The 26,402-nt window shown below is 34.9% G+C and overlaps 2 protein-coding genes across 2 annotated transcripts in view; both read left to right on the plus strand.

Annotated features, from left to right (window-relative positions):
* Window positions 1–26,402, plus strand: part of LOC142345864 (ubiquitin-conjugating enzyme E2 S-like) — a 309,073-nt gene that overhangs the window by 3,032 nt on the left and 279,639 nt on the right. The window lies entirely within an intron of this gene.
* Window positions 1,486–24,592, plus strand: LOC142345474 (zinc finger MYND domain-containing protein 12-like). The gene is made up of 8 exons (XM_075397534.1): window positions 1,486–1,628; window positions 6,152–6,352; window positions 6,718–6,833; window positions 13,665–13,834; window positions 13,970–14,092; window positions 14,608–14,758; window positions 20,878–21,080; window positions 24,252–24,592. The coding sequence occupies exons 1-8, from the start codon at window positions 1,507–1,509 to the stop codon at window positions 24,414–24,416; spliced, it is 1,251 nt and encodes a 416-aa protein (XP_075253649.1). The 5' UTR covers window positions 1,486–1,506; the 3' UTR covers window positions 24,417–24,592.

A 26,402-nucleotide genomic window follows, 5' to 3' on the forward strand; every position in this document is an offset into this window, starting at 1 on the left:
CCAATAATAATATTAAAAGAAATAATAATGATTGAAATTTGATAACTTTGGGATATGAGACAAGCAAAACGAAGTTAATAGGTAATGAATTTTTTCATGTCTATATTTTTTTTATTTTTCCTGATGCGTCAGGTGACTATGGAATGTAAGCTCTGCTTTGGCCTCCGGTTGACTGCCTTCTTTCTTCTAAACACAGTGTGAAATAAACGTGAAAAGATCCTTATTATTTTTTTTGCTTGAGGTAAATGAAATCAGATCAGAAAAATTGTTCGGAAAGTACGGAAAATTATGTTTTTCTTGTATTTTCCCCCTGATGCTATACATAGTAATTCTTCCTCCCTGTAACTCTCCATCCTTGCAGTTGTTAAATTAGCATAAAATTCGGAAACATTTTAAAGGGAAAGGCAGCCACGAAAAAAAATAGTAAAAGTTGTTTTCAACCTTACTAAAACTTACTTAACTTTGATGGTTGTGCTATTCAAATTGTTCTGATTAGCAGTCCAGTTCAGTGGTTATTTTATAGGACTCATTTATCTCTTCTTTTTAAACAGTTAAAACAGCTCATTTTTGCGGTAAAAAAAGTTTTTTCGCAATTGCTGAAAATTAATGGCCAAAAGCCAGTCCAGAAAATAAATAAAAGTGTTTTATACGACTATGGCTGGCCCAAGTGATCACATAATGGAAATTTGTACTCAGATGAACAGAGAACAAAACAGTCATTTTAGAGAAGAACGAATAAACATGCTGTCAACCTAGTAACCGTCTTAACTTATGCTTGGTTGACTCTACTTTCTTCACTTGACTCAAAATAGATTTAATTTTCAATTGGTAGAGTCGACCTGTCTGGGGTAAAAAAAAATCAACATGAATGTGAAAATAACTTCAGTATTTCAGTACTGAAGATGCAAATTAACTATAATATCTTACTTCTATTCGATTTGTCAGGTTTATGTCGAATAGAATTTCACTTATTGTTCAAAATTAGAAGTTGTCCGAATATATGAAAACAAATTGAAAAGTATTTTAAAGGTAATTATTATCAAAAAGGCAAAACATGTGTTAACAATCGTTAATTGTTTGATGACATCCTGATATTTGTAAAAAAGCAGATGAGAAAAATTGTCATTTATTCTTTTCTATTTCTAGCGTGTAAACACATCGCTTCTGTTTTGAGCAAATTACACTGTGTTTTGGGTGAGATAATTTTTCTTGCGACTGATTGATTTTTTGAACTCTAAACTTTCTGAGGAGCTGCGCTGTGTCGCAAAATAATTGACAGAATGTGGTATATCTTTTTCTCCAGTAAATTTTTCTCCAGTAAATTACCTCACTTGGTCTTTTTTTCTTTCTTGATTCCGGCGAAGACCAAAAACATGAGACGAGGATGTTTCAAGAAACATACTCCGTTTAATTAAATTTGGCCAACCCGGTCAGGTTGTGGTAAAAAAAAGCTCAAATTCTTTCAAAAATTATCGCTTCCTTATGTATTAGTTGTTTCAGTTTGATATGTCCAGCATAACCAAAAGTGTCTATCCATTGGCCAATCCGAAAGGCATCAAGAACACTTGTGAACTATGTGGGAAGCCAGCATTTCTTCAATGTAACAAATGTAAAATCACATACTATTGGTACGTATTCATTGGCCTTAGATGAAATATGAATTTGAGACTAACTAATGTTTTGGCATCCTTGAGTGCATGTTTAAGTAGTGATGTTGATCTACTGTTGTTTTCCTGCATGTTTAAACCATCATTAAAAAATTGTTAACACTCAACGAATGCGATAATTTTTGCTACAAAGGTTTCTGCTAAATGAGAGTTAGGTAATGATGCTAATATTTAATGCATTGATGACAATCTGATTTTAATTGGTTGCGTGGGTTGTTTGGGGGTTAAGCAAACGGAAGAGATCAAAATCCGTGGTATGAAATTCATTTTTTTTTAAATGTCTGAACTTTATGAAAACTGTTTACTGAAATTTTTTAGATGATGGGTGGGAACGCTTTATTTTTTTTTGGTTCTGCGAAGAGATCCAATTTTTAAAATTGGATTTTAGTTTCTCGTTTTGAATAGCGGACCTCATCTTCTCAGCCGGCTATTATAACGGGTCTATTTTTTACAATGCAAAGAATTTGAATTGTTTTTGGACGTAGTCTTTTAACGACTCGAAGAGGAGTACTAGCGGACCATATTTTTCAATCGATGTCAAAGAGGATGTTAAGGTCAAGGCCGCGCGTGCATAATAGTATTTAGGTCAAATGGCTTACTATTACAGCCTGCTTCAGTCGGGGGGGGGGGGGGGGGGGGTAATTAATTCAATCAAAGGGGTATATACAAGATCGATTAATGGTTCTATGATTTACAGTTTGTCGCTCCAATGCATTGTTGCCGTAGCTTCTCATCATTGTGAAGCAACTCTTGCTTTTGTAAAAACAATCAAAACTTATTTATAGAAACTCTGTTTGAAGTATTTAGACTGCATATTCATTAACTTCGTAATTTTGTTCTAATATTGATTATCAGGCTCAAGAATTGTGGTTTGATCTGTGCTGTGTAAAGCTTTGAAAGGATGAGGTAACCAAAGGTACTAATCTAATTTTTGTGGACGAGCAATTCTGTAAAATAAATATCAAGAGGCTGTCAATCAGGTTTAGAGGTGCTATATTATACAATTTAGCTGAAATCTGTGGGATTTCTTTCACCCGAGTTAAGTGAAAAACACCAGATGAGATTTTTCATAAGAAAGATACCGAATTTTTGTCTCAAATTAAAAGATGAAAGATTTTTTTGAAGTAGAATTTGGCGTGAATTTTTTTTTTTTGGAATTCGGTAGTAGGTTTCTGAAAACTTTGGTTCTGATGCTAGTGTCAAGGACGTTTTCGGCCCTCTTTTGCTCATTAGATATTCGAGTTTTTCAAGGTATCAGATTTTCTTTACCACCTGCAGTTTTTGAGGTGTCCATTATGTTCATAGTTTAATTTGATTGGGATGATTTCAAGAGTTAATAGTTGATAAATCAAATAATGTAATAATTTATCTTCTTCAAATAAGCATTAACTGAAATTAGAAGCTTTGCTTGGTATCACTATCTGTCGTCGTTTTGGATGTTTAACAAAACTTCTTATTAATTAACAAGGTTTTTCAGTACTTTAACAACAGGCGCTCTAATGGTACTCAAATGAAAGGTATTGCCATCCTCTGAGAAAAGTACTCTAAGAAGAGTACTCAAAAGATCGAAAAATGTTGCATCAAAGCTTCGTTACTTGAGGTTTAGTTGAGAGTATAAATCCTGACTATTTCAACGAGACATTTTGTGTAGTGATATTATTAACTTCTGCTGTTTATTTTGGTTTTTCCTAGAACTTTGCTTCCCAGTTCTTCGCGGGATTTGATCTTTGCTTATCAAATATGATAGAAAATCCAAATTTAAAATGCAATCTTAAATGGTTTTAATATCTATTCTCCAATCATTTTTGATGAGCAAGAAAATGATTATTAACGTAGTACATTTGTTGTAGTATAATGTTAATGAACAAAAGCAAAAAACTGTCCCAAGCAGTTTTTAGTGTAGACGTCAGTCTAGACCTGATATTTTTCAAATCAAGCATAAATTGGACTCGAGAGCCAGACTCCAGGAAAAAATTGAGATTCCAGTGGTATGATTAAAACCAGATACTACACAATTTTGTCCATATAAAAATTTCGTCTTGTCTCTTTTTAACTGATTGCAATTTGATCACTTTGATTCTTCCCTTTTATTAAGTAAAATCACTTCTTTGCTGTGTGTGCTAAGTTGAACTTCTTGGTTTGAAAAATTCTTGGTTTAGCAGAGCAGTTTTCTGCTGCTTTTCCCAGAAGTAACCAGTAAATGGTTCTTTAATAAGTGTAAGTGACTCATTTTGCCTATTTAGATAGGTGGTCCTAAAGAAATTAGAGAACTACTTTTGATGCCTCATTAGTTAGTGTCGAGCGTCCTTCCAACTCGGCTTCGCATCGTTTCAACTCTTTTGGGTACACTAATCAATCCGTACATGCAAAAGTAGTTCCCTAACTATCACTTACTCTTGCGGCTTACATTCGTTGAACTGATAGATATGAGACACCATTAGGGAAACAAAATATTAGGCATATAGAAGTGTATGCTTTTTGATCTTGTTTTGAGCTTAAAAAAGTTGCAGAATCTCGTTGGATTATATTCCCTTGTCTAATGATCACATTTTCATTTGTAGCTCATTGATTGCCTGTTCATGATTCGATTGTGCATGAGAATGTTTTCCGCTGTCAAGTTATAAAGATTCATGGTGTGCAGCATTGTATAGTTGAAAGATCAGGTTTAATGAAGTATGATCATTTATCCAGGTGTTAGTTCTGTAAGTGCCGCCATCGTTGAATGAGTGATTAGGCGAAAGTTTTATTAGGTGAACTCGATTTTCGTTATATTGAGACGATACTTCTCAATTTACTTTCTTGTGGAAATTTTGCAAACACCAATGAGAATCCGTATGGGCCCATCAGTTGTCCGTAATAATTGTTTTTTTTTTCATGATTATAGCTTTAAAAAACGCTGAAAAGTTTTGTCAATTTTGAATTTTTGCAGAATCACAGATAAAGTACATGTCGAAATCATGTCAGGCGAAACTCGAAATCCTGTCTGTACCGCCTATATTTGAATTTGCTTTGCACAAAATGAAAACTATCGCCTAACTGCTACAAAGATTGGCTTTGTCTAATCGAGCTTTCGCCTAATATCCTACACCCACAACAATTAACTATTCTAATTACTCTCAAACAAAGTATGTAGCGATTAGTCCTAGTATTTTATGCAATTTTTTGTACTACCGACTTTTCGTCTGATGCTTTTTCGTCTCATTTGAATTTTTGTCCTCGGAAACGGGATAAGCAGGTAAAATCCGGAGCACATTAATTCGCTGAGCAGTTCTTTTGGAGCCTTGAGCCTTACCAGTCTCTAAATATGTGCGTCACCGAAACTGTTAATGAGATGCGAATTCATTGTGTGAAGGGTGGTTCTTATAGAGTTTCACCCCCCCCCCCCCACTCAATCCTACTCTCCTCCCCCCGCGCTCAACCCCACTGCCCTAAATTTCATTTTTATGTTAAGCTAGCCTCCCTAATCCGCAGCTAGCTGCTGTCGAAGCCAACTGGTCGCCAGTCCTTAAGAGAAATTGGCACGACGACAGTTCCACACAATGTTCAACGATAATGTGATTGCATCACTAATAATTTCAATTGCAGCCTAAACTTAATAGTACATTCAGTGAGTTAAGTTTCTCCTATGATTTGATGAGTAATTTTTTGAAATTTATAGTTGTTGTTTAAATTCTAATGCTTACACTTAATGGTTTTTTATAAAAAAATTTTTAAGGGCCGAAGGATTTCGCTTAGCAGTTTTCTTTCAAAAAAATTGAAATGTATGGTTTTTCCCAGGAAGCGAAAGAATTGCTGTTTTCATTTCTTGCGAACCGCAGACAAAAAGTGAAACTTAATGGCGTGTTTTCTGATTGTGAAATTGTGAATCACTGTGTGCCACAGGGAACTGTTTTGGGACCACTCATTTTTCTTTTATACGTGAACGATTTTTCATCTATTGTAAAAACAACGGAGAGAGTAATTCTAATTCATTTCGCAGATGACACAAGTATTGTCTTGTGAAAATGAAAACAGCTTACATGGAAAAATCAAGGAAGTTTTGCAGAAAACTGAAGAATATGTAGAGATGAATAAACTATCTTTGAATACAACCAAAACCAAACTGATTATTTTTTCGCACGATAATTCTGATTTCGGATCAATTTTTTTTATAAAAACGAAATTCGCAACACAAAAATGTTGCAGATACTTTGGTATTCAAATTGACAGGAACCTTAATTTCGATGAGCAGCTGAATGAAACCTTAAAAAAGATGGCTCATGCTATAAGATCAATATACTAATAAAACATCAAATTCCCCTGAACGCGCGCATTCTTTTAAAATCACTTTTGCTGTCACACCTATCGTTTTCAGCAATCGTTTTTCAAAATTTGCAAAAAAAAACCTGAAACGCTTAAGAGAATCGATTGATGTTTATATTTTTGCTTGAATGATCTGAATTATTGGTCAACTTGTATTTATTTAACTTCAGTTTGTGTTACAGTAGTCACGAGCACCAACGAATGGACTGGGTGGCGATCCACGAGAAGATATGTCCATATGTGGCCGAGTTGAAGACCACTGGACTGCCCTTCCTGGGCAGCGAAGACGAACGACAGAGACGCAATGCTGACAGAATTGAGAAGCAACGCAACCTCATCATGTTGACAAGAACTACTGGACAGAAGTTCCTATTCGAAAAAAGGTCCTTACTTTTTTCGCTCACAATCCGACCAACTTAAATCGAAAAAAGTGAATTTAGTGAACGAGTTTTAAGTCAGTTAATGAGCTTTAACTAATTAGAGTTTTAATCATGAGATTGCTATGAGAGTTTTAAGCATGATAATTGTGATAACTTTCCAGCTAGTAACCTCATACTATAGTTCTTTTCTTGCAAGTCGACCCAACTAATAGCAGAATATGAAACAAGACAAATCTTTAAAAGTTTTATTTTGGAGATGGTACGAATTGTGTTTGCTTAGTTTTAAAAAATTTGGCGACGCATTGGAAAAGATTTAGTTTTTGTTTGTTTACAATTTATTCCTGGAGTTGATGATGATTTGGTTCCAGGTATAATGAGGCAGTTCCGGCTGCTCTGCAGAGTCTGAAGTACAGCATTGAGGTTCATGGCACCAGCAGCATAGAGTTGGTCATCTCCTATCTCATTCTGGCCGAGGCCAGCATTGGTAACTAACGAATTACTACGGACGGATTCCAGATGAATTATTTGAAATGATGGGCGGAAATGCCATGTAATTGTTTTGGAAAACATTTTTCTGCTGGAGCGAACATATTCTGTCGAATACTTAGAGAAAAGATAACATCTGTTATTCGTTCTCAATTTTTTGTATTATTAATTTACTGTAATGCGCATAAGAGTGAAAAGCAAATGGTAAAACGCAATTAAGTTAAGAATTTATCATTGTAAAGTTAAAAAATGATTTAATTAGTTATTCCAAAAACCTGACCATGCATCAGTAAAAGTGAGTATCAAGTATGATGCACAATTTTTAATTGCTCTTGAAGGAGGTTATTAGCAGTTATTTTAAACGTTTCGGTCTTTTTATGCAAATTTTTTGCTTGACCGTTTTTGAGCGTTTCCTCAGAGCATTCTTTGACTTCTCAAGTGACTTTTCACGCTTTCGTTCGTCATTTTTGAGTGATCTCTATTGCTCTCGCTCGGAAGTAAAGCTTGTTGCTAAATTAAAATCGATTGCAGATGAGCAACGGGAAGTGCTTGATAGCACTGCTTCTGTTGAGGGATCAGGAGGTCCATGGTTCGAATCCCGGCGTGGTAAATGATTTTTGCTCTCATAAAGAAAAATATATTTAGGCTACAGCTCCTGAATGAAATTGCCTCCCCTGTCGTTCGAGAGCATTAAAATGACATCATTAATCGGATCCTTCAAAAAGTCTTCCGAAAAATTAATGTTCTTTTAACTCTTTTTTAAGGACGCTCTCGACGCTATTTTAAGTCTAAAAACAGAAGTTAGATGGTTATGAATTGGAATGGCTTGTGCAGGAAAATAATTGGCAATTATTTTTGCTATGATGCGATTAAAGTGTTGTGCAGCAGCACCAACAAAATAAATTTTAATAGTGTACGTGACTTTTTTCAATTGCTTTTAGTAATATAATTTTTTGCTAGACCGTTTTTGAGCGTTTCCTCTAGAGCATTCTTAAACTTCTCAAGTGACTTTTCACGCTTTCGTTCGTCATTTTTGAGTGATCTCTATTGCTCTCGCTCGGAAGTAAAGCTTGTTGCTAAATTAAAATCGATTACAGATGAGCAACGGGAAGTGCTTGATAGCACTGCTTCTGTTGAGTGATCAGGAGGTCCATGGTTCGAATCCCGGCGTGGTAAATGATTTTTGCTCTCATAAAGAAAAATATATTTAGGCTACAGCTCCTGAATGAAATTGCCTCCCCTGTCGTTCGAGAGCATTAAAATGACATAATTAATCGGATCCTTCAAAAAGTCTTCCGAAAAATTAATGTTCTTTTAACTCTTTTTTAAGGACGCTCTCGACGCTATTTTAAGTCTAAAAACAGAAGTTAGATGGTTATGAATTGGAATGGCTTGTGCAGGAAAATAATTGGCAATTATTTTTGCTATGATGCGATTAAAGTGTTGTGCAGCAGCACCAACAAAATAAATTTTAATAGTGTACGTGACTTTTTTCAATTGCTTTTAGTAATATAATTTTTTGCTAGACCGTTTTTGAGCGTTTCCTCTAGAGCATTCTTAAACTTCTCAAGTGACTTTTCACGCTTTCGTTCGTCATTTTTGAGTGATCTCTATTGCTCTCGCTCGGAAGTAAAGCTTGTTGCTAAATTAAAATCGATTACAGATGAGCAACGGGAAGTGCTTGATAGCACTGCTTCTGTTGAGTGATCAGGAGGTCCATGGTTCGAATCCCGGCGTGGTAAACGATTTTCGCACCCATAAAGAAAAATATATAGGCTACAGCTCCCGAATTAAATTGCCTCACCTGTCGTTCGAGCGCAATTCTTCCGACATTAGTCGGTTTATGTTCTATGTACAGTATTGAATATTACTGTGTAATTAAAAATAAAAATCAAATACTTTCAATGAAGTCTTGCATTAAAATGACATCATTCATCGGATCCTTCACAAAGTCATTCAAAAAATGTTCTTTTAACTCTTTTTTAAGGACGCTCTGGACGCTGTTTTAAGTCTAAAAATAGAAGTTAGATGGTTATGAAATGGAATGGTTTGTGCAAGAAAATAATTGGCAAACTTTTGTGTTGTTTTATTCGTTTTCATTGAAGAGAGAATTTCATTTTATGAGTTAGAAGATTGTCAATGGGTAAGAGACAAAAATAATTCGATCAACGATTCTTTGAACGAAGGAAAGAAGAAGGAAACTGGTGAAGTTTTGTTACGAAGTTTGAGATTGTTGGCCAATTGCATTTTATCCCGTTGAAAGTGGTATTAATTACCCAATTTAATTATTTTTGCTATGATGCGATTAAAGTGTTGTGCAGCAGCACCAACAAAATAAATTTTAATAGTGTACGTGACTTTTTTCAATTGCTTTTAGTAATATAATTTTTTGCTAGACCGTTTTTGAGCGTTTCCTCTAGAGCATTCTTAAACTTCTCAAGTGACTTTTCACGCTTTCGTTCGTCATTTTTGAGTGATCTCTATTGCTCTCGCTCGGAAGTAAAGCTTGTTGCTAAATTAAAATCAATTGCAGATGAGCAACGGGAAGTGCCTGATAGCACTGCTTCTGTTGAGGGATCAGGAGGTCCATGGTTCGAATCCCGGCGTGGTAAATGATTTTTGCTCTCATAAAGAAAAATGTATTTAGGCTACAGCTCCTGAATGAAATTGCCTCCCCTGTCGTTCGAGAGCATTAAAATGACATCATTAATCGGATCCTTCAAAAAGTCTTCCGAAAAATTAATGTTCTTTTAACTCTTTTTTAAGGACGCTCTCGACGCTATTTTAAGTCTAAAAACAGAAGTTAGATGGTTATGAATTGGAATGGCTTGTGCAGGAAAATAATTGGCAATTTTTTGCGTTGTTTTATTCGTTTTCATTGAAGAGAGAATTTCATTTTCTGAGTTAGAAGATTGTCAATGGGCAAGAGACAAAAATAATTTGCTCAACGATACTTTTAACGAAAGAAAGAAACTGGTAACGTTTTGTTACGAACTTTGAGATTGTTGACCAATCGCATTTTATCCCGTTGAAAGTGGTATTAGTTCCCCAATTTTATTTTTGCTATGATGTGATTAAAGGGTTGTGCAACACCAACAAAATAAAATTGAGTAGTGTACGTGACTTATTGCAATTGCTTTTGAGTAATATAGTTTTTGTCTTGTCCTGCTAGCTCTTACTTGTGCATTGAAAACTTTTTCCAAAAGCCGTTCTCTGAAGTATCTGTCACGTCGTCGTGAAATTTTAGTTTGCTACCAATAAAAAACGCCTGGGTTTGCACTAGTTGATTCTGCATTTTTTCGTTGTCGACTTTCACAACGGTTTTTGTACGTAAATTTTTTACGTAAATTTCACGGTTTTTGTACGTAAAATTTTTACGTAAATTTCACGTAAATTTGAAGTAACTGAGAAGCCAAATTATTACCCGTTACAACTCGGTTCAAAGCTATCAAATTAGGTTGAATTCCAATCAGGCGAACTCTTTGCGTTCTTCTCAAATTCTACTTTTTTTTTTAAATAAGTAGCGTATTCGTCAAAGCCTAGATTTTCAAATCTCCTTAAAAGTGTTTCGTGGTTTGTAGAGTCAAAAACCTTAACATCCAAAAATGCCCCCTTCACATTTTTCGCTTTTGTTACGTTCAAATCTTGAACTCTACTGTTCTCTGGATTCTAAGATAGCATCGTTTTCTGAAATTTGTTTTTAATAACCAAACTGACTGGCAGAGTCTTCAAAGGTTTTTAGAGAAAAATGGTGGCAGATTCAGATCAATTTTGACCTAATAGTTTAGAATAGTTTAATAAAATATACGTATAAATTTTGCGTCATAATAAAAAACAAAAAAATCTGTTCCAAATTTGACACAGTTATAGTGAGAAAAAAACAACAAATGAATTGAAGTTCGTTTTCTATAAATATAAAGCGAATGGCGTGGGAGTCATTGAGATCATTGTCGACTGACTGCAGCATTTACAGAAAATCTTTTGTTGCTTTCTTTCATCTTTCGAGGAAAAATTCCAGTCCTTATAAGAAATAGCAAAAACGCGTCCAATTGTGCCACGGAAAACCGAAACTCTGTAACACTGTCTACGCGGTCATTAGAAAAAATAATAACCGTTCCTAATATCAGGCGAATTATAACCGTTCCTAATATTAGGCGAGAGAGATTTTCTCAGCTGGGAAGTTATTGTGATATTTCGAGTGCAGTTTGCGCTACGATGTTTGAAAATACAATTGTTATTTCATCTTGCAATCCCTTCAGCACACCGTTGTGTTAATCCAGCTTTTTTCATTTTTTAATTGCTCTTGAATGAAGTTCATAGCAATTTTGGTAAACGTGTTGGTCTTATGCAAATTCCTCGCTTGACCATTTTGCGCTTTTCTTCTAGAACATTTGTTGAATTCTCAAGTGACTTTTTCACGCTTTCGTTCGGTTTAGGTTTAGGTTTTAATTTGCCGGCCTTTAGAGTTAATGAAAAGTAGCATTAGATCAACAAGGAGTATCGGTAATGTACGTTCGCCATTTCCCAAATAAAGAAAGAGTGAATTTTTGCTTTTCTAACTTTTAGGTTTTGTCCTAAACACCTCAGATTTAATTGATGTTCGACTGGTACGTTATGATGAAACTATATTATGATGAATGTTGCGCTCTGAATTCACTTAAAGAAAAACGTTTTGTTGGCAAGGACCAGAATTCACTTTTGTCGTACTCTTTTAAGTAATCATGAGAAACATTCAATACCTCTGACGTCAATCTGTTGATATAATTTCTAAGTTTTTCTGAAGCTAAATTTCTTAAGGCAGAATTAAAAGAGTAAAACTTATTGATTGCTCTTGAGGGAAGCTTGAAGCAATTATTGTAAACGCGTTGGTCTGTATGCAAAATTTTTGTTTGACAATTTTTGCGCTTTTGTTGTAGATTATTCTTTGACTTCTCAATTGACTTTTAAGCTTCACCTCTTCTTTTTGAGCAATTGCTCTCATTTTGATATGACATTTGATGCTAATGTTGTTTTTGTTAGTGGCTAAGTAAGAGCGCTTGTAGCTTAGTTACGATATCAGACGTCTATCCAGGAGGTCGCGGGTTCTAAACTCTATCAGGTCAGAGTTTTTTACCTAAAATTCTAAGCTGCATACCCAAATTAATTTGCCCCGCCTGTCATTTGAGAGCAACTAATCCGACGTTAGTGGTTTGTTTTTTTTGTGAAAAGCATTAAAAAATCTGCATTGATTTTCATGTGTATACAGGGCTAAAAAAATCACGTGCAGTAGTAATCCAATCCAGCGGTGTCTTTTTGAGATGTTTATACAGAATACGATAGACTACTTCTAGAAAAAATTGAAGGAATTTTCGCCTAGTAAAATGTACAGCAATCATTGCTACGATCAGTCGTTCGCAATGATCAAATCCTCAGAGTAAAGCAAAAATTGGATCATTTTTAGCGAAGCAGTACCAACAGAGTAAATTTATAAAATGGTGTTCTTAGAGAAAGAAAGGCAATCACTAATATTCGGGTTAATTAAACTTTGATTTGTAAACTTTTCTGAAGTTGTATCAGTATTTCAAATTGTCTTCAGTCGAGCACTTTCACGAACTAGGAGCAACTGAAATGAATTTAGGACTAAAAATTTTTAATTGCTCTCAAATGATGTTTGTTGCCTTATTTTAGTTCTAGGTCCTTTTTGTGTGATTTTTCGCTGGGCTGATTTTTCGGTTGAACTTTCGTCCTCAAAAATGGGATAAACATGTGAAGACCGAAAGTCATGTGGTTGAGCGGCTTCCTTAAAGCCTGGCGTCTTTCTGGTCTCTGAGTATGCGATTCACCGAAACTGTTGGAGACATAAATTCATGTTCTGAAGAGTGAATGTTACCCCCGCACCCACCCCTCCCTCCCCTCTCTGAGTCACCACTTGCCCTCCTGTTTTGAGACATTTTCATCGTGTAAATGGTGGTTCTCAATCTTGAAAGTTTTTACCCCCTCATTGATCCTCGCCCCCGATCTGTCACCACTTCCCCTCCTCATCCCTTGTTCACCCTCCTCCACCTAACTATTTTTTTACCGCAATCGGTTGTGTTAATTAAAAATGATTAAATTAAATTGAAAAAATAAAATGAAAAAAAAGATGTAAATAAAAACTAAAAGTTAGTGGTTTTTGCGCATGTTTTTGGTTTCTACCTTAAAGTTTTTGGACGTTTTTTAAATTAATTTATTAAGAATAAATCCTATTTTTGGCTCTAAATCGTAGATACCAAATAGTTAGTAATGGTAATTAAATAGTAGTTACTAGCGTGCTAGTGCAAAGATTCTGAAGTTTTTGTTTTTAAGCCAATTGAAATTGCCGTACATAGTTATCTTAAAAAATTGCTAGCAGTGCGGTTGCACCTTGTCATCCTTTAAAAATAATTTGAAAATGTCTCCAGCAATCAGTTCAACGGCTTTCCAATAATAGCCACTTTTGTATCTCTCTGCGAATGATGTCGACCGCCCTAAAATGGCTCAACAAAAAAGTAGGGCTGGTATAAAGTAGGGCTGGAGGGTTGGAACAATTAGGAAATTCATATAATATAGGGTTTATTCTCAAACGTAACATGGATGCTGCTCTCTATAGAAAGCATGAAATTAGATTCATATAAGGCGAGGTTTTAAAATTCCTGAACGGAAATCTCTAAAGGTTATGTTGAGCATTCTTCTGGTCGCTCTTGCATTGTCTTTTGTCACCGAACTTTTGAGCTCAAAGTAAAAAGTTCATCGTTTTGTTTTCCTTAACTAAACGCTCTCATTCACTGCTCTGAAGTAGTAAAAAAACGTCTATGAAATCTCTTTTCTGTAGGACTGGAGAAACTGAACCAGGCCGAGCAGTATTTATCTCAGGCGGAGTGGACAGTTTTGAAGACTGAGTCAGTGGGCAATGACTACAAGGCAAAGTTGTACACTAACATGGGACTCCTCTACGATGCTAAAAAGAGCTACCAGGAGGCTCTTAGGAACTTCGCCAATGGGGTACGTAGCTTTTGGATGGAATTCTCTTTTTTTTTCAATTTGGTGATGTGTATACTTGTAGACTGCTGTATTTTTTATTTTCGGTGATTTTTAAATTTCCAACTATTGTTCAGTTGATATTTGTATTTGTTGTAGATCTACTATGCGAGTGAGGAGTACGGGACAGACGACATCCGCACCTCCTCTGCCTACTTCTACATGGCCAATGTATTCTATAAGCAGAACAGACCGCAGGTCACTGCCTCCATGTACAAACAGGTACCTACTCTTTTTCTCTCGGATAGAGGACAATAGAAAAGACCTCCAATCAACAACTCCAGTGAAAATCCAGCTGCAATTCTAATTATCAACACTGACTTTACTGCTTGTGCACAACCTTAATGGTGTCGTATAACATGTGACGTATAACATAAAATCATTTGTGCTATTTTTTCACATCTGACTCAGCTCCTTAAAAGCGCACTAAGTAATTTGTTAACAGCGATGCATCATAAGTTGCTTTGAACAAAATGACGATGATGCGTTGCGATAACGACAATGCCTTTTGGCGTAGCTTAAGTGCATCATTTTGTCTTTTTTCCCTCTGTTTTCTTTTGTTTAAAAAAAGCCTTGTTTGCAAATTACGTTTTAGTTCATTGGTTTCACACATTGGTTCCTTTCAGCTTTATCCTTGATTTCGTCAGTTTTGTTGGGTTATGAATCAAAAGTTACTTTTTGTGATGGAAAAATTTTAGCGGGAAGTTTTGATGTCGATAACACGTGTTGCCATTTAGGTGACTGACATCTGGCAGCAGAAGTTGGAGAATTTGTGCGCTATGAAATTGAGCAGGCCATCTGCTACAGCGGAACAGAGGAGGGCTATTTTGGGCAAAACGAGAGTTACCTCAGATGAGAACACGAGTAAACACGGAGATCTAGATCTAGGTATGTGTATAGTCAGTAAGTTAGTGCACCTCAAATATTGGCCCTAATCGCTCTCATAAAAGAGCATCTGACAATTAGTCAATTGAATATGTTAACCGAGGCAAGTCAACAGAATACTTTTTCGGAAGATGTTGTCCACGGATCACATCTCTAAAGAAGTTCAGAGAAAAACATTTTCCAGTGACTTCTACTGCTCAACAATTTAAATTGTATAGCTGAAGTTAGTACTCTTAAGCGTGAGCTTTTGAGTTATTTGTGTGATAACTTTTTAAATAGTCACCCTTAGTCTATTTCTCCTTTTTTAAAATTGCATTTTATTGAGGCGCTTTTGTACGGATTAAAGAATTTGAATTGTATTGGTTGGCTGTCTTTTTAAGACTCGAAGACGAATATTCGAAAAGTTACTTTATATCAAATTTACTGAAGTGAATTTTGAAGCAGGAAATGAAACGCGTGAAAAAAATGAGTGCTTTGGGTGATGAATAAAATTGAAGAGTGGAGTGAAAAGAGTAGTTTTTTCATTCCGCTGTTTTCGAGAGCGATAAATTCAGGTTTTAAAAATTCTTCTCTAGGTGGACGAAATTTTTTTGATCACGTGCGGTTTTTGAGCTGTTTATTTTCCATCTAACTATTTTTTATGGACTATAGTAATGATAACTGTTTTGATATTTTGATTGTTTTTGGTAATTAACACGTTTTTTTTTAGCTAACTTTGAGAGATTTCAGCTTTTTTGCAGACTTTAAGGCTATATTTGCAACTTTTCTACCTTTGTCTTGTTTTATTGTACTCTTTGGGATTGGAAAGTTGCCTATTTTGCAAAGGTGTTTTCAGTTAACAATTCGTTACAGTTTTGGTTACATAAAACAGTGTTTTTTTGCCAAAGTTGACAAAAGATAGGGTGACTTGTAACTTTTTTTTTGTTAGTATTTTGCATTTTTCAGTTTTTAATAGCCGCGAAGCGATAGTTGAGGCTATCATCGGCCTCCTCTTGGTTTTTTAAAATTTCGTCAAAATTTTTACGACCAGATGACTTCACAATCCCTTCAAATCTGCTTTTGGTTCATTCTTTCATGCAATTTCAAATGAATTGCGTGCGTGACATCAATTTTCACTCTTAGTGGAGCGAGTTTTTTTGTTGTTTCGCGTGATTAAATTTTTGTTCACACGTGACTTATCTCACTCTCAAAAATGACTTCCTCACTCTGAAATTAACATTTCTCTTTTTTTAATTCAAAGAGATAACGTCAAGTGAGTGTATATCACTCTAATTGAAGGTTATTTAAGAGCAGCTAATACAAATATCAATAAGGTATACAGATTCTTAATCAATATTTAACATCTCAGCCCTTAATGCAAAGAATATTTTTTTGGTCTGCCAGTTATGTTTTCCTCGGCGTGTTTCTTTTGTCTTTTTGAGACTGCAGATCTAAAAAGCTATTGCGGCTATTTTCTGGCAATCTGACAGCTATGCTTCAAAACTTGGCAGGTTTTTGAGTCTATTATGTGAGTCTTTGAGTTTTTCTCATTGTTACTTGAGCATTTTAATGGTCTCTGATTTTTAAAGAAAGGTTCTATTGTCCATGTGCACTTCTATTGTATGCGGTTATAGTTGAAGTTGTTTTAATTCAGTTGCCTTCTGGGACTAAGTGTTTCATTAAGAGACTTTTAAAGGCTTTTTTTCTTGAGTCATTTCAATATGTATTAGTTTTGGAAGTTTTTTGACACAGATATCACTCTTTGCGTTCCGGAGTTCTTCAGGTAATTTTTGATCGGTAATTTTGTTGGAGTGTATTTGAAACAGGAAGTAAAATGCTTGAAAACAAAATGTTTAGGTTAAACTGCTGAAAAGTAGAGAGAGTAGATGAGCAGGAGTAGAGAGCAGTGTTTTTCAGTTAAAGGTGTTTGCACCATTTATCTAAACTAGTGACAGTGCGTTTGGAAGCATTTGTGACCATGTGAAACTAATTTTAGCAACTTTTTGTCTCTATAGTGTGGAGTAGAAGTCTGTAGAGGCGCAATTCACAAACGTTTTAAAGAAACTCACCCTATGTCATGTTTTAAATTTTTTTTAATGATTTGCCGTTTTTGTTCTTCTTGTTGTCCTCTAACTTAATCTCAATGGCAGATCTTATTGGTTCTCGAATGAAGACTAATTGAAGCTATTTAATGGCTTCAAATCATATCTAATCTTCTTTAACACTACTTTTCAAAAAATGTAGTTTTTCAAGTTTTGACCGTATTTGAAGTAATCTTTGTAGTTCCCTGAAGTAGGCTCGTCAATCACAGATCCTCGGCTCTCTAGGGGGGCATTTTTAGTTAAAGGTTTTATTTCATCTATTTATTTTAACGACTTTGTCACAAATTTTTAATTGCGCTCAAACGAAGTTGACTTTAATTGCTCTCAAACGAAAACGCAATTACATTAGTCCTGTCGGTCTTTTTTTATGCGATTTTTCGCTTGACCAATTCAGCCCCCCCCCCCACGCTGAGCTCACGTACGCCCCTTCAATTAAGCTAAAGCTAGTCTCACTAAACCGTGCGTAGCTACTGACGAAGCCAACCGCTCGCCGGTCGTTTGAGAGCAATTCGCCCGACTTTAGTCGGTTATGTTTAAGTTATCAGTTCCATTTTGGGTTTTGATTGTCTTTGTCCGCTGACTTAATCTCATTAAAAAGTGTCCTTGACTCTCCAGTGAGGTGTTATATAGTTTCTGCCTTACGAAAACTAACGAGACACGAACTTCTGCATGTTTTTTGCTGATAGCTAATGGTTATCCTCCGCGTAAGACCATTTGTCTTCAGATAATGGCAGTTACTCTATTTGAGTTCTGACTGTGCTTTCTAATCTATTTGGTTTTTAAGTTTCTTAGTCTAACTATTGACAATGGTTTCTTTTAGTCTTCTACGTTAACGAAACAGATTCCAGTTTTGCTGTATTATCCTTTGGTTGTACCTCTGTGATGTTTTTGTGCTTCCATATAAGCAGCTGTGTTTTGGTCTCAAGATTAAAATTTCCAGTTGCTTTGTCAGTCTTCGCTAGCAATGAAAACATATTTCGGCGGTTCTTTATTGTTGCATTTTTTGTCAGTTTTGCTGCATAATCCTTTGGTTGTGCATCTGATATTTGTGATTAAAAATTTTAGTTGTCTAATAAATATTTTTGCCGCTTATATTGAAATTGTGATTCAGGACTTGTCCTGCTGTGTTTTGTTTAAGATGAGTTCAAAAATTTTCATGATTTTTCAAGTCAAGTTGCGGTGATGATTTTGATCCCCTCGAAACAGGCAATGGAGCAAAAAAGCGAGTAAAAAATCGTGAAGTTTTCACTCTAATTTCGTAGTAAAGTGAAATAACGGGTTTTGAAAAATTTCGCTTTGACTTTCAGTTTTCAAATGCGGCGATTTGACTGATTTTCGCATATTTTTTCATTTTTGCTCGGATTTGTTGACTGGTTTTTCCTATCCATACAAGGCTTCTAATATCCCACGAGAATTTTTCGGAAGAGGGTGCTTTTTCCTTTCGTGTTTCTTTTAAACTGTGTTTCGACACTATATCTCCGCTATCAAAATATTTTGCCAACTAGACTAACTTACAGATCAAATTTAAATGGCTCCTGATCTCGCCGAGTTTTTTAAATATTAATATTGACAAAGTTTGTAAAATTTTGGCGTGTTTGTGTGCGTGTGTGTGTTTGTGTGATGTGTGTGTGCGTGCGTGCGTGTGTCAATGTGAGTAAGTGAGAGTTTATACCTAGAAGTTGTGCTTGACCGCTATGCTACTGAATGTTAAGCTTGCTTGAGTGATCAAACCCGCTAGATTTATGTTGCCGAACGATCGAAAATTCAGTATATCATGGTGTAAAGAGCAATTTCGGGTGGTTCAGGCGTTCGATTTCAGGCGATTCAGGCTTTCTTTTCCATGGGTGTTGCGGTCTTGCGTGTTAAAAAATTACTTATGGTTTTTCCTTTTCAAATTTTTAAATATTTTTTATTCGTATTTGTTGTCCATATGGTCAGATGAGCCTTTTTTTGCGCTTTAAACTGGGGTCTTTTATCTTTTCTGGCATGAAAATTTGGGTTCTGAAGCCAAGAAGATCAAGAATCTTTTGCTATTCGTTGTTAAGTTTGCTGAATTTTTTTGACATAATTAAATCTGCTGAATTTTTTTAAATGAAATTTTAAATGAAATGTTTTTAACTGCATCTGATTGTCTCTTATAAATTTTCTTCTCGAAGATTTCTCATGTTCTGGCTTCCTTGCGTTTTAATTATTAACACTGGTAATTAACACGCCAATACCAAAAAACTACTTTTAGAATGCCAATAGTTTCCTTTTTTCTATATTTGATTTGTTTAAGTACTATGCTGTCCAGTTAGAGTACTTCAATTTTTCCAACTCTTTGGATTATAATTCAAGACTTTTCCTGTTGTGGTTTTAAATTCGTGTTATGTTTTTTCTTTTACTTAGGTCACCTCTTTCACGTTTCAATTCGGACTAATGGAATTTAGAATTGATTCTACAAATTTACGCGAATGTTCAAGGTCAAAACTGAAACCAAGAAAAAGTTGTTTAACCAAAAAGCACAGGATTTAAGACCGATTGTGTAAAGACAGTGAATTGAATTATCAACATTGCTTAGATTTTACTGGTAATTGGTTTGAATATTGCGCTTTTAGTCCTGATTTAAAGCCTTAATTCGCCATTTTTTATCGAATCTCGTTCAAACTAAAACCCTTTTTAAAACTCTAGAAAAATACTGTTGTCAGTTTTTCTCGTTGTTAATTGCTCTCAGGTAAAATTTGAAGCAATTATTGTAGGCGTGTCTTTTAGGCAAATTTTTCTTTTGCCGTTTCCTTTTAGAGTATTCTTTCGTTTTCACCTCTCGAGTACTTTTTTTCGCGCTTGACTTCTTCATTTTTGCGTGATCTAAGTTCTGCGCGTATTCAGAAATTAAATCTGGTGCTAAAACAAAATCGGTTGTGAGATCGGATGTCTGAAGGCCTGATAGTTTTTCAGTCTGGCACCCCGGAGGTCAAGGGTCCATTCCTAGTCAGTTTGTTTTGCACCTATAAAGAAAAATTGAATTTCTCTATAAATTAAATTTCCCCACCTGTCGTTCGCGAGCATTTTTGCCCAATTCTGTTTTTTAAATTCAAGCCCAACATCGAGTATGTGATCAACGGTTGTTATTTTCTGGCAATTTGAAGGCTTCGTTTGAGTTTTTCAGTGGTGAAGGAACCGTTGACGTACAATCATTAAGAAAATCTCAATTAATTATTGTAAGTCGTCAATAACACTCAATAAAATGTTGAAGTCTTTTTAGTCACGAATTTGATTCTCCACTAAAGCAATCAAATTCAGATGTGAAGTTTTTGGACACTTAGAGTACTTCTCTTAGAGAATGCCCGAGCCATTTTAGTACCGTTAGAGTCATGTGCTGCTTAGTTAGTATACTGATGAGCCTTGTACATAGGTGATCTAATTTTAAAGGTTTTTTGTAAACCTTTTTTTGTTATCAATTGTTGTCTTTTTACTCTAATGGATCGAGTGCATTTTGCAGCAATTGTGAAAAAGTAACCATACCTGCTATAATAGTAGTGATGAAATTCAAATTTTATTTACTGCTCTCGAGCGAAGTTCGAAATATTATTTTTAACTTTTTTATGCAAAATTTTTGGCTGATATTGCTTTTGTTCTTAGAACACTCTTTGACTTCTCAGGTGACTTTTTCATGCTTCTTTTCTCTCTTCATTTTGTGTGATCTCATTTGCTCTCACTTCGAAATAAAGTTTGTGGTTAAAATAAAAGCAATTGTGAGATAGGAAATCGCATGGGCCTGATAGCCGAGTAGTAGGTCGGGGTTAGGAATCCTTCCTCAATCGGTTTGCAGCCATGAAGAAAAATTTATCTAGGCTAAAACCCCGGAATTGAATTGCCCAGCCGTTCGAGAGCAATGTGTCCGACGTTAGTCAGTTTGTATCGTTTCTAAACTATTTTATGGCAGTTATCGAACAAAATTTGTAATTGCTGTTAGATGAGCCTTAAAGACATCAAATTTTAGTTCCTGTATCTTGTCACTCAAATTTAGTCATTCTCTCTCAGTGCAATGGTTATGTTCAGACATTGCGCAGCAAGCTGAAGCGAGACAGGTACTGTCTTCCATTCTGGATTACTGGAATGGAGAAGGGATAGATGGGGCAACTGCAGATCAACAGGCAAGTCACTCTCCTGCGGGTGAAGTTGAGGGCTGTGATGGCACTACTATGGCTAATCTGCTGCTCACTCTCGCCTACTTGGAGTTCTATCTCGACAACACACCACGTGTAAGTACTCGTTATTCTATTCCAACGTTTTTGTACTTAGTTGTGCTCTGAACCGTGCTGTTTTAATGGTCACCTGAAAGCAATCAACTCAACTATCAAACATTTGAGGTAGAATTGCCATACAATGAGCACTGGAACTTTGGAAAAGATAGGTCTAATGTGCTGCGAGACTTTAGGTAAAATTACAAACAGTCAGTTTATAAATAGTTTTTAGTAATAGCCGCCATCAGCCTCTCAACGGCTATTATTTAAGTGCTCACCTTTTTTACAATCCAAAGAATTAGTATTTGGATTCTATTTTAAAGATGTGTTCACACTTTTTTGCATTTTAACGTCAATGAGAAGTCAAATAAGAGTTGTGAATTTTGTCGCGCTGAAGTATTAAAGGGGGCGACAAAGGGTTGGTTGGAGGCGTGATTTTTTTTGCAAACTACCTTTAAAGTGAAGTAAAAAATTGGTGTTAGGGCGAATTTTCAGTTTTTGAGAGGGTTTTTTTCACATGCGTCAATTTGACTTGTTTTCATTGTTTATTCTCTTGAGTGCTATTAATGATGCATGTGTTCTAATTGCGCATATTCGCTTTTTCTGACTGTGACACTATTTGGTGTCATGAAATCGTCAGGTTGTATTGGATAGTAATAAGGCATAAATGAACCTAATTAATGGTTCTTATCCAATTTTATTGGTTTTCATGACTTTGACGTTAGTGGTTTTCATGGGAAACTGGGTTTTTTCGTTGTCTTATTATTTAGTCTTATTGTTACTTTTGACAGGTTTCATTGGTTGCTAATGAAGAATAAGGGCATCTACTGAGTTGCTGCTTTTATAAGGCATTTTTTACTATTCTGTTACTTTCCAAAAAAAGTTCGAGTTTTTTTTAGTCTTTTATTTAAATTATTCGATTTTTTCTTGTGATTTTATTGCTCAGTCTCAAAAATTTCTCATTGGCTTTGTAGTGTGGCATGTTTTTTGATCATTTTTGGCTCCAAATTTTAGCTTGAGTTTTTTAATGATATAAGTGGGGTCAAATGTGGCTTTTTTTCGGCAATTTGCAGGCTTTGTATAGATTTTGATTTCTTTTTTGATCATTTCCTAATTTGTCATCATTAAATGATTATCTTCAGTCTAACCGTTTATTTTGATGTAGATTTTTGTCAAGTGTTCTTATGCTCTTAAACTGATGTGGCTTGTGCTGTTCCATGTGTGCATGTCCCTGAGTGCTCACTTAACTTGGTTGATTTAGCCCAAAGATTTTTCGACACTCTGTTCAATAGCCGCACAGCGATCAATGCGGCTATTATTGGCCTTCTCTTGGTTTTTTTTTTAATTTCTACGTCAAGATTTTTGTTACGACCATATGACGTCACAACCACTTCAAATGTGCTTTTTGTTCATTCGTTCATTCAATTTCAACTGAAGTGCGTGCGTGACGTCTAAATTTTTGGTCACACCTGACTTACCTCACTCTCAAAAATGACTTTCTGACTTTGAGTTTGACTTTTATTTATTTTAATTAAAAGAGATAAGGTCAAGTGAATGTGTGTCACTCTAAATAATGGCTATTTGAGAGCACCTAATAGAGGCAGCAATAAATTATACTGATTCTTAATCAAAATATAACCTCTTAGCCTTCAATGAAAAGACTAATTTTTGGTCTGTTTTTTGAGACTGCAGATCTACGAAGCTATTGCGGCTATTTTCTGGCAATCTGTCAGCTATATTTTTATGATTTTTCTTGTATATGACTTCGATGTACTGGTAGGATCTGCCGGCTGAATAAAACTTTTATTGATTTTTTTTCTGAATTTTTATCCGTGCGACTGCTGTTGTGTTTACAACATGCTATTGTAATTGTAATTTTGAGTCCGATTAATAATCTTGGGCTGATTGTTGCGTAAGGGAAAAATGATTTCCAACAGTTATAGTAGGAAGAATTATTGAACATTTCAAGCGTTTTCATAATGTTTATTTGTCTCAATATTTTCACCCTCTAAGTATCCTTGAAACCTGCGTTTCAGTCATTAATGGGGGATTTTTGTGCCTTAGGGCATTTTGTGTGCATGATTTTTGTGATCCCTAGTTAATTTGCGAACTTCTAAATTAACCTTTGCTTCCTTAAATTTGAGAATTGAATTTAGAGAAAAGCTAATATAATTCTTAACACTGTTTAAATCGGAAAAATATTCCAATTTTGCTATTCACAGAAAGCGTTTGAAAACCTTTTTGAACTATTTTAACGCAGTTACAGTTTCGCTTTTCGATATTTTTGATTACTTTTTGTGTCTGAACTTCTTTCAGATGCAGTAATTTTTAGTTGTTAATATTTATTAATAGCCGCAGTCAGCCTCTCAACGGCTATTATTTAGGCGCTCTTTTAAAAAAAAATCACTTTACCTTTTGATCACGTTTTACATAAGTCACGATTGTTACGTTTGACTTCTGACTTATTTCACTCACTGTTTCAACTGAATGAATTTAAAATTTTTTCTTGCATTCAATTACGCAATGTGGTGAATACTCAAAGTCGAAAGATCAAAATCAAGAGACAGGATAAACCGATAAAGCCCGGTCATTAAGTCGTTGAGAATTAGGTTACCAAAGTTCATTAGTGTTTGCTAGCTGACATTGCTATTAAGCCTATTAGTTTCACCTGCGAAGCTGAATTATATATACTTTTAGAATCCAACTGAAACTGCACGCCGAATTAGAACACTTTTTGACACTGAAAGAAAAATCAAAAAGTTTCGGTCAGTTTATCTTTTTTTTTGTGTTGCAATCCTGATGTGCATGAAGCGCGTCAACGGCGGCTATTTTCCGGCAATTATTGTAAACGTGTTGATCTTTTATGCAAATTTTTTGCTTGATCGTTCGAATCGCGGCGTAGTAAACTATTTTTGCACCCATAAGGAAAATTTTATCTAGGCTGCAGCCCCTGAATTGAATTACATCGCCTGTCGTTCGAGAGCAATTCTGACATTACTCGGTTTATGTTTATTATTATTCCTGTGCAATCGAACTTGCAGCTTTTATTTAAGAGTTTTTGATATATAAGAGATATAATGCCTCATGAAATCAGGAGCTTCTCCATTACTACTACTTTTATTTTGATGGTTCCAATTGGCTCAATTACGTTTGACTCTGTTCATTTATAGTTTTGCTCTTTTTTCACAGAGTCTGGAGCTGTTGTCAAATGCGAGGGATGCCCTAAACAGTGCGGACACCCTTGGTCTAGATGGGGAGGAGTTGATGGAGACTATAGAGGTTGTCAATTCTCAGATATCCGCTGTCCACATGGCTTCCACCGCACCACCTCATTTGAGATCCAACATTTCTTAGAGTCAGATAATGCTGCTCCATGCCGCAGCTACCACTGCCCATGATGAAAAAATAGCAATCTGTTCACCGGAAGACTGCGTACTTGCTTGGGCATTGAATATAGACCGACTTGCTAACTTTTGTATGCAATTTTTCAATAAAGGCATAAGCGGAAGCTCCTATGTTAAAATAAGGAAGGTTGATTGGTTTTATAGAGCCGATAATGCTGAAGTGATATAGCGTTCAGTCCAAATTGGGAATCAAAAGTTCTCAAGATAAAAGAGGAACATTTTCTCTCAAATGACTCAAGTAGTAGAGGCTTAGCAAAGGTGGGGGGGGGGTAAAAGGATGTACCTATGTATTAACATTAGGTATAGCCTTTTTTCATCTAATTACCCAAAGATGTACCTAAAAAGAGAGAGTGAGAACAATAGACCTGTCATCTTATCGTAATTACCCAGGGATAATTATCCTAATTGCCGCAGGGAAATGCATCCGCTCTAATGCACCTCAGCTAATCTTATCTACTTAACCTTTTTTGAAAGGAAATAATTATTTTTATGTTTTTTTTTATTTTTCTATTTTTCCACTTTTCAATTTTTGAAGTTTTTTTATGTAAATTTTTTTGTTTTTATTTTATTTTTTTTTAAATTTAATTAAATCAATTTTGGTTGAAAAATGTCGTTTTTTACGTAAGGTTTTTAATGAAAAATGCATTATTTGAAATTTTCTTTTTTTTTCATTTGTTAGTTTTCGAAAAAAATTGTTTTCATTTTTTTTTCGAATTTTTGAGTTTAATTTAAAAAAATAATTATTTTTATAGAAATTTTAATTTTTTTAGAATATTTCTTATTTAAAAAAGTTGTTTTTTACATAAAGTTTATAACAAAAAATGCAGATTTTTATGTTTTTTTTATTTTTCTTTTTTATCATTTTTCAGTTTTTGAAGTTTTTTTCATGTAAATTTTTATTAATTTTTTTTTGAAAAGAATTGTTTTAACTTAATATAAATGTCTTTCAAAAATGTCGTTTTTTACATAAGGTTTATAACAAAAAAATGCAGATTTTGCGGTTTTTTATTTTCTTTTATTCCATTTTTCAATTTTTGAAGTTTTTTTATGTAAAAGTTTTATATTAATTTTTTTTATGAAAAATGTTTTACTATAATGAATTTTTTTAACCAATCATATCATTCGTATAATCTATGTTGAAATAAGCTAGGACCGAGAAACTCTGTTCATTTTGTGTTTTATCTCAGTTGAATATCAGTGGTCTTAAAAAAAATGCAAAATACTCCAACACTTCCTTTACTTCCTTCAACATCTTTTCTTTCGACATTTCTTTCTGATTTAGATTTCGTTCCCAACAAAGAGGAATCGAAATTTAGAACAACAGTAACTGATAACAACATCGAATTATCCTTTGAGGTGGATTGCACAAGAGTAACAATAAAAACAGACTACTAGCTTAACACTTCCGAAAGATTTGTGGAGAACTTTAGAGGCTGCTAGACATCATAACCTCCACTTAGCCGAAGAAAAAGTCAACAATTCAGTACTTTCTCTCCCCACTTATTTTCAAGCCGTTGAGAGAATTCGAAAAGAACAAGGATTTCATCCACTGAAAGACTGCAAAGGTATTTTGTTCCCGTACTCTCGTGATATAAATCACTACGGTGTATGGTGGGTAGAAGACATGTTCTCCAAACATGTTGATACATTTTCTACAAAATCACAAATCTTCGATCTACCCAATTTCCAAGACCTCATTCTTCCTCCTATCCAGGAAAATGACAATGATGAGAACCAATCACTTCATCAAAATGTTCCTTTCTCGAACTACAAGTGCTCTCCAATATAGGTCTTAACAGTTGCTTGTATTCTTTGCTACAATCTCCCTCACGTGACAACATTTGTCACGTCACGTGATGTTACTAAAAATAGAAATGACATAACTATTACGTCATGATGAACACTCAATTCTCATTGGCTACGACTTCTTTTGCAT

This window comes from Convolutriloba macropyga, chromosome 9, assembly GCF_964194025.1.
Source record: "Convolutriloba macropyga chromosome 9, txConMacr16.3, whole genome shotgun sequence".
In the NCBI taxonomy this organism is placed as follows: domain Eukaryota; kingdom Metazoa; phylum Xenacoelomorpha; order Acoela; family Convolutidae; genus Convolutriloba; species Convolutriloba macropyga.

Excerpts from the sequence above, each read along its gene's own strand:
- LOC142345474 (XM_075397534.1), top strand. The coding sequence starts at position 1,507 with ATGTCCAGCATAACCAAAAGTGTCTATCCATTGGCCAATCCGAAAGGC. Across the intron at positions 6,353-6,717 it reads AAGTTCCTATTCGAAAAAAG|GTATAATGAGGCAGTTCCGG; the intron begins GTCCTTACTTTT and ends ATTTGGTTCCAG. Across the intron at positions 6,834-13,664 it reads TCTGGCCGAGGCCAGCATTG|GACTGGAGAAACTGAACCAG; the intron begins GTAACTAACGAA and ends TCTTTTCTGTAG.